At 33.3% G+C, this 17,025-nt stretch overlaps 1 protein-coding gene across 1 annotated transcript; it reads left to right on the top strand.

The window, feature by feature from the left end:
* Positions 1-299: 299 nt before the first annotated feature.
* On the top strand, positions 300-1,666 carry LOC127096620 (uncharacterized mitochondrial protein AtMg00810-like). The gene is made up of 2 exons (XM_051035171.1): positions 300-639; positions 732-1,666. The coding sequence occupies exons 1-2, from the start codon at positions 300-302 to the stop codon at positions 1,664-1,666; spliced, it is 1,275 nt and encodes a 424-aa protein (XP_050891128.1).
* Positions 1,667-17,025: the final 15,359 nt, after the last annotated feature.

Here is a 17,025-nt window from a genome sequence, read left to right as displayed (position 1 = left end):
CTCAATGCCTGATTTTATCTGTTTTGACCTAGTTGCTTCATCTGCAAGTAACATGGTTAGATGACAATATTTTTGTACTTTTGGTTAGTAAACAAATGAAAAGCAATGATATACAACTGCAATACATGCTTGGTGATCAAGAACCACACTCACAAGACACCCCACCCACTAGGAGGGAAGCAAAGGTACACAAATGATCCTTGAGACAATGATATGACATGATATGATGCCTTGAGGCCATGAGGGATCTTAGGGCAAAAATTGGGGTCTTACAATATCACTACAATTTGCTATCCTCAATGCTGCCAGCATCTAATCCAGGTAACTCTCCTTACCCTCTTTCTTCTGTCCTATCCTATGACAAATGTAGTCCATGTCACAAACAGTTTTGCCTATCCATTAGTTCCCTTACAGAACCCAAAACCTATAAACAAGCCTGTAAGTTTGACTGTTGGAATCTTGCTATGAAATCTGAGTTAGATGCTCTTGTATCCACAAACACTTGGTCTGTTGTTGATTTACCTGCAGGTAAGCAACCAATTGGTTGCAAATGGGTTTACAAGATCAAGCATCATGCTGATGGATCCATTGAACGATACAAGGCCCGTCTGGTGGCAAAGGGATACACTCAACTAGAAGGTGTGGATTATTTTGATACCTTCTCACCAGTTGCTAAGCTCACAACAATTCGCACCTTCTATCTCTGGATGCTATTAAGGACTGGCATTTAGAACAACTTGATGTTAACAACGCATTCCTTCATGGTGATCTGCATGAGGAAGTGTATATGGATCTGCCTCCTGGGTTCTTGCCCCCTAATTCTTCTTCTAATACAGTCTGCAAATTACATAAATCCTTATATGGACTGAAACAGGCTAGCCGACAGTGGTTTTCAAAATTATCCACTGCTCTTATCTCCCTTGGATATTCACATTCATATGCTGACCATTCTTTATTCACAAAACTACATAATTCTCATTTCACTGCTCTTCTAGTCTATGTTGACGATATTGTCTTGACAGGTGATGATCTACAGGAAATACATTCTGTCAAACGATTTCTTGATTCCACATTCAAAATCAAGGATCTTGGCAAGCTTAAATACTTCCTTGGATTGGAAGTTGCACGATCCACTCAAGGTATCTTTCTCAATCAAAGGAAGTATGCATTGGAATTGCTTGAGGACAGTGGTTTATTGGCTACAAAGCCTAGTCCAACTCCCTTTGATTACTCCTTGAAACTACATGACAGTGACTCACCCCCATATGAAGATGAAACAACCTATATAAGACTTGTTGGCCAACTGTTATATTTGACTACAACCAGGCCTGATATTGCTTTCATTGTTCAGCAACTTAGTCAATTTATATCTAAGCCATTACAAGTTCATCACTCTGCAGCAATTAGAGTGCTCAAATACCTCAAAAGTGCTCCTGCTAAGGGATTGTTTTATTCTTCCTCCTCCATACTCAAACTTTCTGGTTTTGCAGACTCAGATTGGGCAAGTTGCCCTGCTACTCGCAGATCAGTGACTGGTTACTGTGTCTTCCTTGGCACATCTCTGTTGTCCTGGAAATCCAAAAAGCAGTCCACAGTATCCAGGTCTAGTTCAGAAGCGGAATATAGAGCTTTGGCTAGCTTAACTTGTGAACTACAATGGTTATAGTATTTGTTTAAGGATCTTCACATTCCTCTTAATCAACCTAGCTCAGTCTACTGTGATAACAAGAGTGCAATCTATCTTGCTCACAACCCCATTTTTCATGAGAGGACAAAACATATTGAAATTGACTGTCATGTCATTCGTGAAAAAATACAAACTGGCCTCATTCACCTCCTGCCAGTTCCTTCTGCTGCACAATTGGCAGATGTACTTACCAAGCCATTGCCTGCTTCCTCCTTCAATTCATTGATTTCCAAGCTTGGTCTATTAGACATTCATAGTCCAGCTTGTGGGGGGCTATTACATGATGAAAATAGTGATGTAAATTATAACTCTATTTAATCTTAACTAATCATAGTTGTAACTGAATTAGGAGTTAAGTTAGGAGCTAAGTTAGGAGCTAAGTTAGGAGTTAGTTAGTTCCCTAGTTTACTATATATATTAATTACACTTGTATATTGTAATCAGGGTTTTTATAATGAATATACTTTCTTTAATGAATTTCTCTCCTCTGATATTCCAAAGTTAACACCTTCGAAAGTAAAAGCTTTTGGATGGAAGATCTTTCTAACCTGGCTCTCTAACAAAAATCAATTGAGGAAGAGAGGTATTATCAATTCTATTCATGAATTTTCCTATGTTTTTTATTTTCATGAAGAGGAAAGTTTGGATCTCTTATTCTTTCATTGCCAAGCGATTAAGAAAATTTGGTTGGAAATATAGGTGTGGAATGGTTTACCCTCGAGGAATGAAGATCTGGCGTGGAGGAGTTTTTGAAGTGGAATGACATTCTGTTTAATGATTCGGTTTGTAATGTACCCGACTTGGTTTGGGCTATTAAATTGATGGTGTGGAAATGATTTGTTATAGAAAATATACTTTATTCTAACTACAACTTTATTTTTGAGTTTTTTATGGCATAAAAATATTTTTATTGATATACTAACTTTAATATACAATGCAATCATTAATAAAAAACAACTTTTTCAATAACATTAACTAATATCACGGAAAACATAGTTAAAATTCTTTTAAGAGAGTTTTGTTATAGAGTAAAAAACCATCCTGACTTTCCTTATTTAGTATGAGTCATTCTAATTCAAATCATTTAAATTTTATTTTATCCAAAAAGTGAAAAATAAATCATTGCGAATTTCATGCAGCAAGTTTAATAAAATCGAAATAATAAACCATTGAAAATTGTATAGTATTTTATCAATTTTAAAAATATATCTATAAAAAGATTTTCATCTTGCTTATTTTTTTTCCTCATTAATTTATCTTTAATTACACTATAGTTCAAAAATAATTAATCCCAAATAAATAAAAATAAAATAAAAACAAGATAGCAACCTCTACTATTTTTTTTAGTGGTTGGAATCCAAATCATGTAAAGTTCTCTCTCACGAAGGACATCTACTATTTTTTTAAGTGGCTGGAATCCAAATCATGTAATGTTGTCTAACAAACTAGTTCGATCATGTAAACTTTGCGATTGCAATTTAATTTTAGTTTCTTCTACGTGATCACTAACAAACAACACATAGAAATCAAATGCAAATAGAAACAAGATATGAGAGGGAGGGAACAATTTTTTTACATATATAAAAAGAAAACATCTTTCGATTTATAACCATCTCTTTCAAATCAACTGTTTCACCGGAATTTTTTATTTATTAAAAAGATCTTCCTTAGAGCCGTTTAAAAAAAAATTAATCTTCAAAGATACATTTTTTTATTGGAAATTTGATAGGTATTACTAGTTTAAGTTTATAGAAAATTCCAATGTGTTACACAAGCAACTAGTAGTTGAGAGATATAAAATTAAATATAAATATTAGAGATAAGTATCTAGAATTCTAAAAGCAACTAGTAGTTGAGAGATATAAAATTAAATATAAATATTAGAGATAAGTATCTAGAATTCTAAAAATGTTTTTAATAAAAGCTGTATATTTAAATTTTTAAGAGAGGAAAAAATAGCGAGGGGTTATCAGAAATCCTAATAGAACAATTTTTATTTTCCTTTAAAGTTTAATAACATTTAAAATAAAAATATTTATAGGTAAATGGATTTTTTTTAAATTATTACCGTTATTAAAATAATATATTCTTAAAAATATTTAGAATATTAAATATTTAATTGAATATTTTGTAGTTGATTATAAATTTAAAAAATACATTATTTTTAAAATTCTTCATATTTTTAATTGAAATTTCCATCTTTCTCTCTTTTCCATAATCAAATAAATCTTAATTGACAATGTATGTTTAGTTGAATTTTATTAAATGTAATATTTAATCTAAAAAACTGCTTTAGAAATTTGTAAATACTCATGACTAAATGTCTCTCAATTTTTCTTTTCTAAGATTATATGTATTTATGATAAAATAAAATTTTATTTTATTAAAATATAATATTTGAAAAGTAAATTAAGTATTTACAACTTTTAATCGATATAAATATATTTACTATTGTTAATTTTTAAATTATCTTTTACATGTTTTCTTTATTTTTATAATAAAATTTAATTATATAGAGGTGACACCTGTTATCAATTATAAATATTTACATAAAATAGATTAAATACTTATATACAGGACCGACCGGCTTAATCATACCAGAGGTCTAATTCTAATTTTAAAAATGGGCTTAAATTAAAAAAAAAAACAATTATAATAATTAAAAATATATATTAAAAATACAATTATGTATTAATTAAAAATAAATTTAATTATAATTATTTTGAGTTTTGATCCATCTTAATTTTTGTATATATTGAATTTTTATTCAAAAATTTCTTTTTAATTATTGAGTTTTTTTAATAACATTTTATTTAATTATATTAATATTTATATAAAAGAAATTTAAAATCTAGGATCCTCTAAAATTTGGAACATTGTGCTGCTGCAGGACACGACCCTATTTATTTATATTATTAAAAATTAGAAACTATAATGAGTTACGTTACTGTCAACTACAAAATAATCTCATTTACAAGATCATCAAATTTAAGGCAAACAAAGCATAAAAATATCCATAGACAGATGATGACTGAATATTTACACCTTGTAAACTTTTTTTAATCATTTATAAGCATTCCATCAAACTATTAAAAAATTAGATGGCAGAATTATCTCGTATATAAAGACAATACAAATATTATTCACCGTGTTATGATTTAGAAAACACATTTATAAATTTATTTTTCCAAGTACAATACATAATATGAATGAGCTTTTCATTTAGAGGAGTAAAATTCAAATGCTTCATACCATTAACAACTTCAATATAAAATGATATAAAATCGAAAGAAGGGAAGAAAATATAGGTTAAACAATGTATTTAAAGTTTGCTTAATAAATTCAATAATTTTCATTTTAATATAGTGTAAATATTTGTCTTATAAAATGTACAATAAAGTTACCTATAAATATTGAATATTAAATAACTAGTAGTATGGTTGAATCGGACAATATTGAATAAGTGTAATGTATAATAAATTTAATAAAAATTATCTTATTTTAATATAATATATTATTCTTCAATATTTGAATTAGTGATAAAGTTGTTTCCATTTATAACAATAATATTTTTTTTATATAAAAATACGTGAATCAATAATTTTTTTTTCCGAATATAAATATATATTTTTTTATATTATAAAAAAAGTATTTAAATTAATAGTAAAGTTATTCTCATATATAAAAATATTTGAACCTGTTTTTTTTTAATATAACTATAATTTTTGTTTTAATAATATTTATAAAAATATTTAAATAAATACTAAAGTAGTTTTTTTAATATAAAACTATTTGAATCAATAATGTATTTTTTCCATATATAAATATTATGTTTGTTTTCACAATATTTATAAAATATTTAAATCAATAATAAAGTTGTTCCCATATATAAAATATTTTAATGTACATTGAAAACAATATGTATAAATATTTTCTTGTCTAAATCTAACTGATTTTATAAATACAAAATATTGAAATAAAAACAAACCTTAAAATTAAAACATTTTATGTTCTCCCGTGTATAAATATTATCTTTGTTTTTGACATCATTTATACAAATATTTGCCTCAATAGTAAATTGTTTCCCATGTATAAAAATAAGAGATTAATTGAAATACACGGTCAGTATAAAAGAGTTTTACACCATCACTTAATTATAGACGTTGGATATTAAAAGAAGTTTGACTTTTATTTTAAAAATCTATAAAGTAATACAAACGGGTGATGGTGATGAACCGACGCTGTAAAATTTTTTACACTGACAGTATATAGTAATTAATCTCTAAAAATAATACGATTTATTAAAATATTTGAATAAAATATATATATATATATATATATATATATATATATATATATATATATATATATATATATATATATATATATATATATATATATATATATATATATATATATATATATATATATATATATATATATATATATATATATATATATATATATATATATATATATATATATATATATATATATGGAATCAACTTACTCCAAGAGTTACTTCAAATCATATCTTTTAAATTAAATCAAATTTAACTTACAAACTATAATTTGAAGAAGTTAAAAAAATACTTTTGAAATAATTTGATTTCATATATATATGAAATCAAATTATTTCAAAAGTATTTTTTTAACTTCTTCAAATTATAGTTTGTAATTAAATTTGATTTAATTTAAAAGATATGAAAACTTTTGAAATAATTTGATTTCATATATATATATATATATATATATATATATATATATATATATATATATATATATATATATATATATATATATATATATATATATATAATATATATATATATATATATATATATATATATATATATATATATATATATATATATATAAAGTTTGAAAGTCGTATAAAATATTGACTAATTTGAGTAAGGTAGTTTAGAGGTCAATAATAGTAATTTTAAATTTTAAATTCAATTTAAATTTTAAAAATTAAAAAAAAAACACTTCCACATTGTCTTGATTTTTACTTAAGTTTTTCACTTTTAAATAATATTATATAACTATGTTTATATTGATAATTGATAATAGGATATAACTATGAAACATCTCATCAAAAAACTATCTACCATAGTTTGTAATGATGAAAACATTCGGTTTACAATAAAATATTAGTAGGACATTGGCCATACTACATTGTATATTATTAATTTATTTATATAGTAAGTTATGATTTATCTATATTGTAGTGTTTGTTATTGAATTATATTTTTTTTTGTCGAATTAAGTTGTTTGACAAAAGTAAAGAAGTGTTGAATCACCTAATGTATTGACTTGTATTAATGTGTCGAAGTGTTAAAGCATGTTGCTTCACACAAGATTTCGATTTGGACCTATTTTTAGTAGTGTTAACTATTTTGGGCTTTTGTAGTTTTGAATTTTGCTTTTGCGTGCAAGTTAACCCAGATCTATAAATAAAGGGCGTAACCTCTATTCTTGTAATGTTGCATTCATAACATTGTATTCATAGAATTTTGCAGTTGTAAAGTGAATAAAGAAGTTTTCCACAGGTTGTGGGTAGAGAGAAACTCTGCAGAAAATATTCTTCTTCTCCATCGTTCTTTCTTTTCTTTCTAAATTGTTCTTCTTTTTTCATTATTATTGTGTGAGTGATAACAATCTTATGTAAGAACAAAAATTGTTCTACAACAGATTCCATGATTTTGATGATAACAAAGGATGAAACCAAAAATGGCACCCTAACGAAAAGTTTCTAAGTGTGCAGGGTTCTAAGGAAAGAAGGAAGAAATCATCAGATACAGAATCATATCAGAATACAAATTATCAGAAGACCAGAAGCATCTGAAGTAGAAACACGTTCAAGAAAGTCTAACTCTGAGCAAAACAGCAAAATATCAGAAGCATCTGAACAAGAAGTACGCTCTAGAAGTTCTGACTCTAAACAACGGTATGTCAAACTCCAGAAGTTCTCAGCGCTATCTGAAGAAACCATCAGAACTCAAAAGAGATCAACATCAGAAGTTAGATAGCAAGATTCCAAGATCTCCAGAAACACGAAGACTCTGATTATGGAATTGCTAAATAAGGAAGAGTAACGTTAACTTCAAATAAAGTTATGGAAATGGATTTCCTAATACAGAAAGAGACGTTAAACTCCAAAATTCAAATGAAAAGAAACTATTTTTGGAAAGTAGTCATTCAAGGAGAGAAAGTTGTTTTGGCAACAAGCAACATAAGTTATGGCACTAATTATTATTCAAGAGTTATTATCTGCTATGATTTTTCAACGGATCCTTCTCTTCTATATAAAGGATTGCAAATCAACTTTGAAAAAGACTACAAGATTTTACTGAAACATCAACACACAAAAAAACGTTTTATTCTCTCAATCTTCACGAAGCTTTTGCTTAGTACGTGAAACACTTTGTTCTTACTGTTGTAATATTTGCTTATCTTAGAAGCACTCTAGATTACATAAGTTTTTATCTTTGTTGTATTTCCTCAAGTGACTCTGTGCAGTCTGTATACTTGAGAGGACTAAGATCTCTCTCTCTTAGACGTTGTTTGTAATCAATCCTTCAAGATTAGTGGATTAAGTCCTTGTTGAAGGCGAAATCACCTTGGCCGGGTGGACTGGAGTAGCTTTGTGTTATAAGCGAACCAGTATAAAAATCCTTGTGTGATTTTCATTTTGAAAAAGCGCTTATTTTCAAAACAATTCAAACCCCCCCTTTCTTGTTTTTCTCACCTTCAATTGGTATCAGAGCTCCGGCTCTGTTATTGATTTTCTAATCAAACACTTAACAGTGTAGAGAGATCCAGAACGAGAAAAACTATGGCCCACACAAATGAAAAGGATAGTTACAATGCTAAGCCTCCTGTCTTTGATGGAGAGAAATTCGATTACTGGAAAGATAGAATCGAAAGTTTCTTTCTAGGCTATGATGCTGATCTCTGGGACATTGTCACAGATGGATACAAACCTCCTGTCACAGAGGATGGAGCTGAAGTTCCCAGAAGTAAGATGTCAGATGATCAGAAGCGAGTTTTCAAAAATCATCACAAGGCCAGAACCATACTCCTCAATGCTATATCTTACAACGAGTATGAAAAGATCACCAACAGAGGAACAACCAAAGACATACTTGACTCTCTGAGGATGACTCATGAAGGAAACTCTCAGGTCAAAGAGACAAAGGCTCTGGCGCTTATCCAGAAATATGAAGCTTTCAAAATGGAAGATGATGAAGCCATAGAGGCAATGTTCTCTAGATTCCAAACTCTGATTGCAGGTCTCAAAGTTCTAGACAAAGGATACACAACTGCAGACCACGTCAAAAAGATAGTCAGAAGTCTGCCAAAGAAATGGAGACCCATGGTTACTGCTCTGAAGCTGTCAAAGGATCTGAACAATATCAGTCTTGAAAAACTTGTCAGTTCCCTCAGAAGCCATGAGATAGAACTAGAGGAAGATGAGCCTCAGAAAAGGAACAAGTCCGTAGCATTAAAGTCCAGATATGAAAGACGCAAACCTGACAGAACCAAAGCTCTCCAGGCAAAAACTGAAGATACTGATGACTCTGAACTAGAAGATTCTGATGATGAAGAAGAATTGTCCCTCCTGACCAGAAGAGTTAAACAACTCTGGAAAAAGAGGAACAACAACTTTAGAAGACCAAGACCCAGAGGGGATCGATCAGAATCAACCTCAAAAGGTAAAACTAACAAAGATATTACTTGTTATGAATGTAAAGAAACAGGTCACTACAGGAATGAATGCCCCAAGCTAAAGAAAGACAATTCTAGAAAAGAAAGCTTCAAGAAAAATACCTTCAGGACAAAGAAAGGATTGATGGCTACCTGGGATGATAGTGAATCTGAGTCATTAGAATCTGACTCTGATGAAAAGACCAACGTGGCACTTATGGCTACCACATCCAGGAGCAGCTCAGATGAAGAATCTGAAGAGGTATTTTCTGAGCTCTCTCGATCTGATCTAGAATCATGCTTGTCAGAAACTCTTAGCTCATATCAGAAATTAAAACAAAAGCTTAAAAACATAAAAGGCTGTTTTAAAGCAAAATTTGAAGAATGTGGCAAGCTTGAGATGACAATTCTAGAGCGGGAAGATACAATCAGATCTTTAACATTAGAAAGAGATGGAGCCAAAAGAAAAAGCTTAGAATTAGAAGAAGCGTTGTCTCAAGCACCACAAACTTCAAATAAATTAATTTATGAATACGAAGAAGCCTTTCAAGAATTTCTGAAAAATGGAATAGGTAGGAGTATTATGGCATCCATGATTTATGGAGTCAGTCAGAACAATAAAAAGGGAATTGGGTATGATCCTAAGGAAGTTAAAACTTCTTCTAGTGACCAACTTAAATCTCCATTTTCATATCACTACACACACACACAAGAACAAAAATTTGAAAATGCTAGAAAACCCAAAGTTATAAGAAACTCTGGGAAGACTAATCAGAAAGGACCCAAGAGATTCTGGGTACCGAAAGATAAGATTGTTTATGTTGCAGATATCCTATGCAGCAAAGTTTAGACACCAGTCATGGTACCTGGACTCTGGATGCTCGCGACACATGACGGGAAGAAAGTCTATGTTCCAAAGTCTGGAACTTAAAGACGCTGGATTTGTAGGTTTCGGAGGAGATCAGAAAGGAAGGATCAGAGGCTCCGGAACTATTGGTAATGGTACTCTTCCCTCTATATCTGATGTCCTTTACGTAGAAGGATTAATGCATAACTTGTTATCCATAAGTCAATTAAGTGATAACGGTTATGATGTAATCTTTAATCAAAAAACATGTAAAGCCATAAATCAAAACAATGGTTCAGTCCTATTCACAGGCAAGAGGAAAAAATACATTTATAAAATCAATCTTTCTGATTTAAAAGAACAAAATGTTAAATGTCTGATGACTGTTCACGAAGAGCAATGGGTGTGGCATAGACGCTTGGGCCATATTAACATGAGGAAACTTTCTCAGCTAAATAAACTCGAGTTAGTCAGAGGCCTACCTAAACTGAAGTTTTCTTCAGATGCTCTGTGTGAAGCATGTCAGAAAGGAAAATTTTCAAAAACATCCTTTAAAAAGAAAAATGTTGTTTCTACCTTTAAGCCTCTGGAACTTCTCCACATTGACTTATTTGGTCCTGTGAAAACAACATCAGTCAATGGAAAGAAGTATGGACTAGTCATTGTTGATGATTACAGTCGTTGGACATGGGTGAAATTCCTAAAGCACAAGAGTGAGTCTCACTCTGTATTCACTAGTTTCTGCTCCAAAGTGCAAAAAGAATTTGACTCTAAAATTATTAGAGTCAGAAGTGATCATGGTGGAGAATTTGAAAACAAAGATTTTGAGGAATTATTTGACTCTAATGGAATATCCCATGATTTCTCCTGCCCTAGAACTCCACAACAAAATGGAGTTGTAGAGAGGAAGAATAGGACACTCCAAGAGATGGCCAGAACCATGATCAATGAAACTAATGTGGCAAAGCACTTTTGGGCAGAAGCTGTAAATACAACATGTTACATTCAGAATAGAATCTCTATAAGACCAATTCTGGAAAAGACTCCCTATGAACTGTGTAAAGGAAGAAAACCAAACATTTCATATTTTCATCCTTTTGGATGTTCTTGCTTTATCTTAAACACTAAAGAACATCTGAACAAGTTCGATTCCAAAGCACAAAAAGGTATTATGTTAGGATACTCAGAACTCTCTAAAGGCTACAGAGTATACAACACAGAAACCAAAATTGTGGAAGAATCAATTCATGTCAGATTTGATGATAAGCTTGACCCTGAAAAGTCAAAGCTAGTTGAAAATTTTGCAGATTTAGAAATCACTCTTGCAGGATCTGATAAAACTCCAGAAGCAACTGTCACTCAGAACTCTGAAGAAATTAAATCCCCAGAAATCCCAAAGAAAGTTAAAAGTCGTATCAATGTATCTGAAGATTTGATTCTGGGAAATAAAGACGAACCTGTTAGAACCAGATCTACCTTCAGGACCTCTGAAGATACTCCTCTGGGACTAGTGTCTCTAATTGAGCCTACGTCCTGTGATGAAGCACTTCAAGATAACGACTGGGTTTCAGCCATGCAAGAAGAATTAGATCAATTCACAAAGAATGATGTCTGGGATCTTGTTCCAAAGCCCAGAGGCACTCACGTTATTGGAACCAGATGGGTATTCAGAAACAAGCTGAATGAGAAAGGAAAAGTCGTCAGAAACAAAGCTCGACTGGTAGCTCAAGGTTATAGTCAACAAGAAGGTATTGATTATAATGAAACTTTTTCTCTAGTCGCAAGGTTAGAATCTATTCGTCTTCTTGTATCTTTTGCTATTAACCATTCTATTAAATTATATCAAATGGATGTCAAGAGTGCATTCCTTAATGGTTATATATCAGAAGAAGTGTATGTCAACCAACCTCCAGGTTTTGAAAATCCAAATTTTCCAGAACATGTTTTTAAACTTAAAAAATCTTTATATGGACTTAAACAAGCTCCCAGAGCTTGGTATGAACGTTTAAGCAATTTTCTTCTGGAACACAATTTTATCAGAGGGAAAGTTGACTCCACACTTTTCTGTAAGAACCTTAACAATGATCTCATGATATGCCAGATATACGTTGATGATATTATTTTTGGTTCAGTTAACGCCTCTGTTTGTCAAGAATTCTCTAAGTTAATGCAGGCAGAATTTGAAATGAGCTTAATGCAAGAACTAAAGTTCTTTCTGGGAATTCAAATTAACCAAACTTCAGAAGTTACATATGTTCATCAAAGCAAATATATTAAAGATGTTCTGAAGAAATTTGACATGGCTGACTGCAACTCTGCAAAAACTCCAATGCATCCGACATGCATTCTTGAAAAGGAAGAAGTAAGCGCAAAGGTTTGTCAGAAGCTCTATCGAGGTATGATAGGCTCTCTTCTCTATCTGACTGCTACTCGTCCTGATATTCTCTTTAGTGTCTGTCTTTGTGCCAGATTCCAATCAGATCCTAGAGAATCTCATTTAACAGCAGTTAAGAGGATTCTCAAGTATCTGAAAGGAACTCCTAACCTAGGCCTGATGTATAAGAAAACATCAGAGTATAGACTTTCGGGTTACTGTGATGCAGATTATGCAGGAGATAGACTAGAACGAAAAAGCACATCTGGAAATTGCCAGCTTCTGGGAAACAATCTGATATCCTGGGCTAGCAAAAGACAGTCAACTATCGCTCTATCAACTGCAGAAGCAGAATATATCTTAGCATCACTGTGCACAACTCAGATGCTCTGGATGAAGCATCAGTTAGAAGATCTGCAAATCTTCGAGAGTAACATTCCTATCTTCTGTGATAATACTGCTGCCATTTGTCTAAGTAAGAATCCCATTCTACATTCCAGAGCTAAACACATTGAAATAAAACATCATTTTATCAGAGACTATGTTCAGAAAGGGATAGTAACATTGAAGTTCATTGATACAGATCATCAATGGGCAGATATCTTTACTAAGCCTCTAGCTGAAGATAGATTTCTTTTTATCTTAGAAAATCTGAACATTCAAAATTGCCCTGAATGAAGTGTGGCTCTGAAGATGTAAAATGAGACTCTGACATAAACAAATGTGTTTCTGCCTCTGACTCTGATACTTCTACCAGTTAAGAAGATATCTGAGTTAGAAATCTCCAAGAACCAATCCTTTGGTGAAGATCAGATACATCAAAACACGTGGAACACTTAGCGTCTAACCCTAGAACTTCTAGACAGCTGTCCAGAAGAAAAATCAAAGGGCAAACGTTTAAGATCTCCTCGAGCAGTGTGCATACTGTTGGGATTAGACATTCATTAATGAGCCTTAATCATTTTTCCCCCAAGCGTGCTAACTTGTGCTTTGTGCTAACGCTGAATAGTGTGTCGTTTTGCATGTGTTTTCGTTTAGGGTATTTAAACATTTTTCTCACATTTCACACACTTATCACTCTCACTCACTCTCAAACCCTCTCTGAAGCATTTCTACAAACTCTTTATCTTCACCTTCATCTTCATCAACTATGGATGCTCAACAACAACAAGTTTTCAACTTTTCTCAGCAAATGGAATCCAACACCACTGCCCAAAGTTCAAGCATTCCAACTCCAACTGTTACAGGAGTCTCCGTTACTCCAGTGTACAAGGAACCCCATGTTCTTGATCGTCAACCTCATATCAACCTAGGAACTCCCTTTGAGGGACTGGATGTGTTATGTGAAACACTGGTGGACTTCGACAACATGAGGAGAAATGGAGTAGATCTTACTGAAGAACTCCGTCTACAAGGATGGGAAAACTACTTCCAAAGGCTTTATGGCCCTGTTTACCCAAATCTCATCAAAGAATTCTGGAGATTTGCTGATGCTGATGACCATTTCATCGTCTCCTTCGTATTGGGGGTAAAGATAGTGGTTACTGAAAAGTCAATTGCGTCTTTACTAAACATGGAGAAAACTGGAGGAAAAAGGATTTACAACATCAACCCTAGGTCAAGGCGCATTGCTGAAGTAATCAATCCAACCATCTTCAAACTCAACACTGAAGGAAATCCCTCAAAGAACAAAGAACTTCATCAGAACCTCAGAGTATGGCTCAAGATCATTCTGGGAACCATTCATCATCGCCCAACATCAAACTCCTCTGACTACATCAATGCAGATCAGAAGTGCATTCTGTATTGCATTCACAAGGGTGTGAAACTCTGCCTTCTTGCACTTCTCTTCAGATATCTCAGAGACTCTGTAAGGGAGACAAGAAACAACATGAAACCCAGATCCTACATTCCTCTGGGAAGGCTTCTGTCTGATGTCTTCATTGAGAATGGGCTGGTAGACCATCTGGAGAAGAACAGACTGATGGAAGATCTGGCGATAGATACTGGAAGGCCTCTGAACGCCAGAAATCTGAAAAGCATGGGAATTCTGAAGAAGATTCAAGTCAGACCCACTATGGACACCTCCTGGGATGCCTTGAAAGATCAGAGGAAGCTACCCCATGGTCTTGCAAGGTTCTTCAAGAATGAACCCGTAGATGCAATCCTCCACTATATGCAGCGTCTGAAGGATGAAGGAGTCGACATCTCTGACTTCAGACTGGATGAGTGTCTAGATTCAGAAGAAGACTTTGTCAGATTCAAAAGAGGTCCCTCTAAGAATAAGTCTTCAAAGGCAAAGAGAGCAAGGATAGGAGAAACCTCTGAAATAAGATCTCCAGCACCTCTACAAATATCTACTGGTACGTCTGCTCCCTCTATTCCCTCTGAACAACTTATGGCTTCTTCTAATCCTCTCCCAACACCACTGTCATACCCCAAAATTTGCCCGTTGGTATTACAAAGCATTTCTCGAGACTCTCCGGCTTATTCTGCAAGGCACCGACATCAAGTGAACAAAAGCCCAGCTCACAACAGGCCCAATCCAAAAGGGGCCCAAAATAGCTTGCTCGCTAGGCGAGCAATCCCTTCGCCTAGCGAGTGCTTCGTCATGCCACTCGCCCAGCGAAGCGTTGGATCCAGGAAAAGGCCCAGACCTAGTTTGCTCGCTAGGCGAGCAATTCCTTCGCCTAGCGAAGCTTGCGAAGTTTGAGATTTTTGGACCTCATTTTAAGCCCATTAGGTCACCACTACCTCTACTATAAATACCTGCTCCTCTGCTACGAAAAACACACACACAGGCGGACGAAGACGGACGGAAACACGCATCCAGAGGGAGAAACACAGAAACCCTGCTGATCCAAAGAATTCAGAAGGCGGAAACCCTGAAGGCCGCTTACTCGCTCCGAAGCTACCGCCGTCCAACTCAATCCGACTCGCCAATTCAAGGTTACAACTTGATTTGCAAACAGGTTAGCCTCACTATTATTCGCTTTAGCTTCTTAATTGGCATATGATTACCATTTGGTGTCCTTATTTTGCATGTGGTATCACTTTAGTATCTTAATTTGCATGTGATATCGTTTTGTATTCTCACTTGGCATATGATACCACTTCATGTTCTTAATTTGTGGATTATAATTGAATTCATAAACATTTTGAAGTCTTGCATGAGAATTTAAATGTGTTTGCCTATTGTGAAACTGAACCATATAATTGTATGTTGGATGCCATAAGCCATGCTGCAGGTTGAGGTCATAATGTTCTCAAATTTCAAACCCGTGGCCGCTCGCTAGCTCATCGCTAGGCGAGCCCGCAGCGAGCCTTCGCTGAGCCTTCGCTAGGCGAAGCAGAGGCGACTGGGCCAGGGGCTGCTTTGCTTTTTGCTGCCTATTTCATGTTTACCTAATGATGATTCTGCATTATTTGGCCTAAATTCTTGGCTGCTATATTTATCTTATGATGCAATTTCCAATTGTATTTTTATGCTTTAATCCGTGTGTTCATGGTGTAAAGGCTAGCATACTTCCGAAGAAATAGCCGGTTAGGTACTCCGCTTTACGCATGGGAAGCCTTCATGGAGGGGGATCCTAAATCATTTCACTTTAATGTGAAGATCCATATTGATTGCCTAATTAATTTTACTATATTAATTTTTAATGTAATGTTGATTTTAATGTATCGATTTAATGCGGTATCACCATAATTACCTAATGAACCTAAAACATGGACTTTAAATAAATGATATTGGACCTCTCTTTATTACCCCACGATTACAATATTACGGTCATGTCCCGCGAATATGGGGATATCCTTAGCAAAGACCCTTCGGTAAAATCATCATAGTCCCTCGGATGTTGCCTTCGAAAATACCATTTTGTCCCTCGATGACCCTTCGGTGTAGCCTACGGTTAAATGATGATAGTCCCTTCGAATGCTAAGGTATCCTCACAACTGTTGCCTTCAATGACCTATCGATGACCCTACGATGACCCTTATACATCCCGAGGATAAACTACTTGCTTCTCAATAGTAAGGACAGTTTTACCCTCATAAGGATAGGAAATGCCCGGAAAGACCTCGGACAGGTATAACCTTAATTGCTCATTCATAACAAAAAATGCTTTTCATACCCCACACTTTTCAAACATTTTTTTTGGAAAATCACCACTCAGCATACATCCGTACTAGGATCATTGCCAAGTTATATTTTTCTAAACTACTTTCAAAAAACTAAATGAGATAACCACTTTGTATATATTCATGCAAGAATCATTACAAAGTTAAATTCTCATTTTCAAAACATTTTCTACACATTTCTCCACCACTTTTTTTTTTTCAAACAAGGAAAACATAAATGATTGAGCAATTAAGAGCCCATGGATAACCATGGATACAAAGGGT

The sequence above is a fragment of the Lathyrus oleraceus genome, chromosome 1, assembly GCF_024323335.1.
Source record: "Lathyrus oleraceus cultivar Zhongwan6 chromosome 1, CAAS_Psat_ZW6_1.0, whole genome shotgun sequence".
Taxonomy (NCBI): Eukaryota; Viridiplantae; Streptophyta; class Magnoliopsida; order Fabales; family Fabaceae; genus Lathyrus; species Lathyrus oleraceus.
This window is presented reverse-complemented; position numbering and strand designations above follow the sequence as displayed.

Coding starts and splice junctions, on each gene's coding strand:
- LOC127096620 (XM_051035171.1), top strand. CDS start 300: ATGCTGCCAGCATCTAATCCAGGTAACTCTCCTTACCCTCTTTCTTCT. Junction 640..731: donor GGGATACACTCAACTAGAAG/GTGTGGATTATT, acceptor ACTGGCATTTAG/AACAACTTGATGTTAACAAC.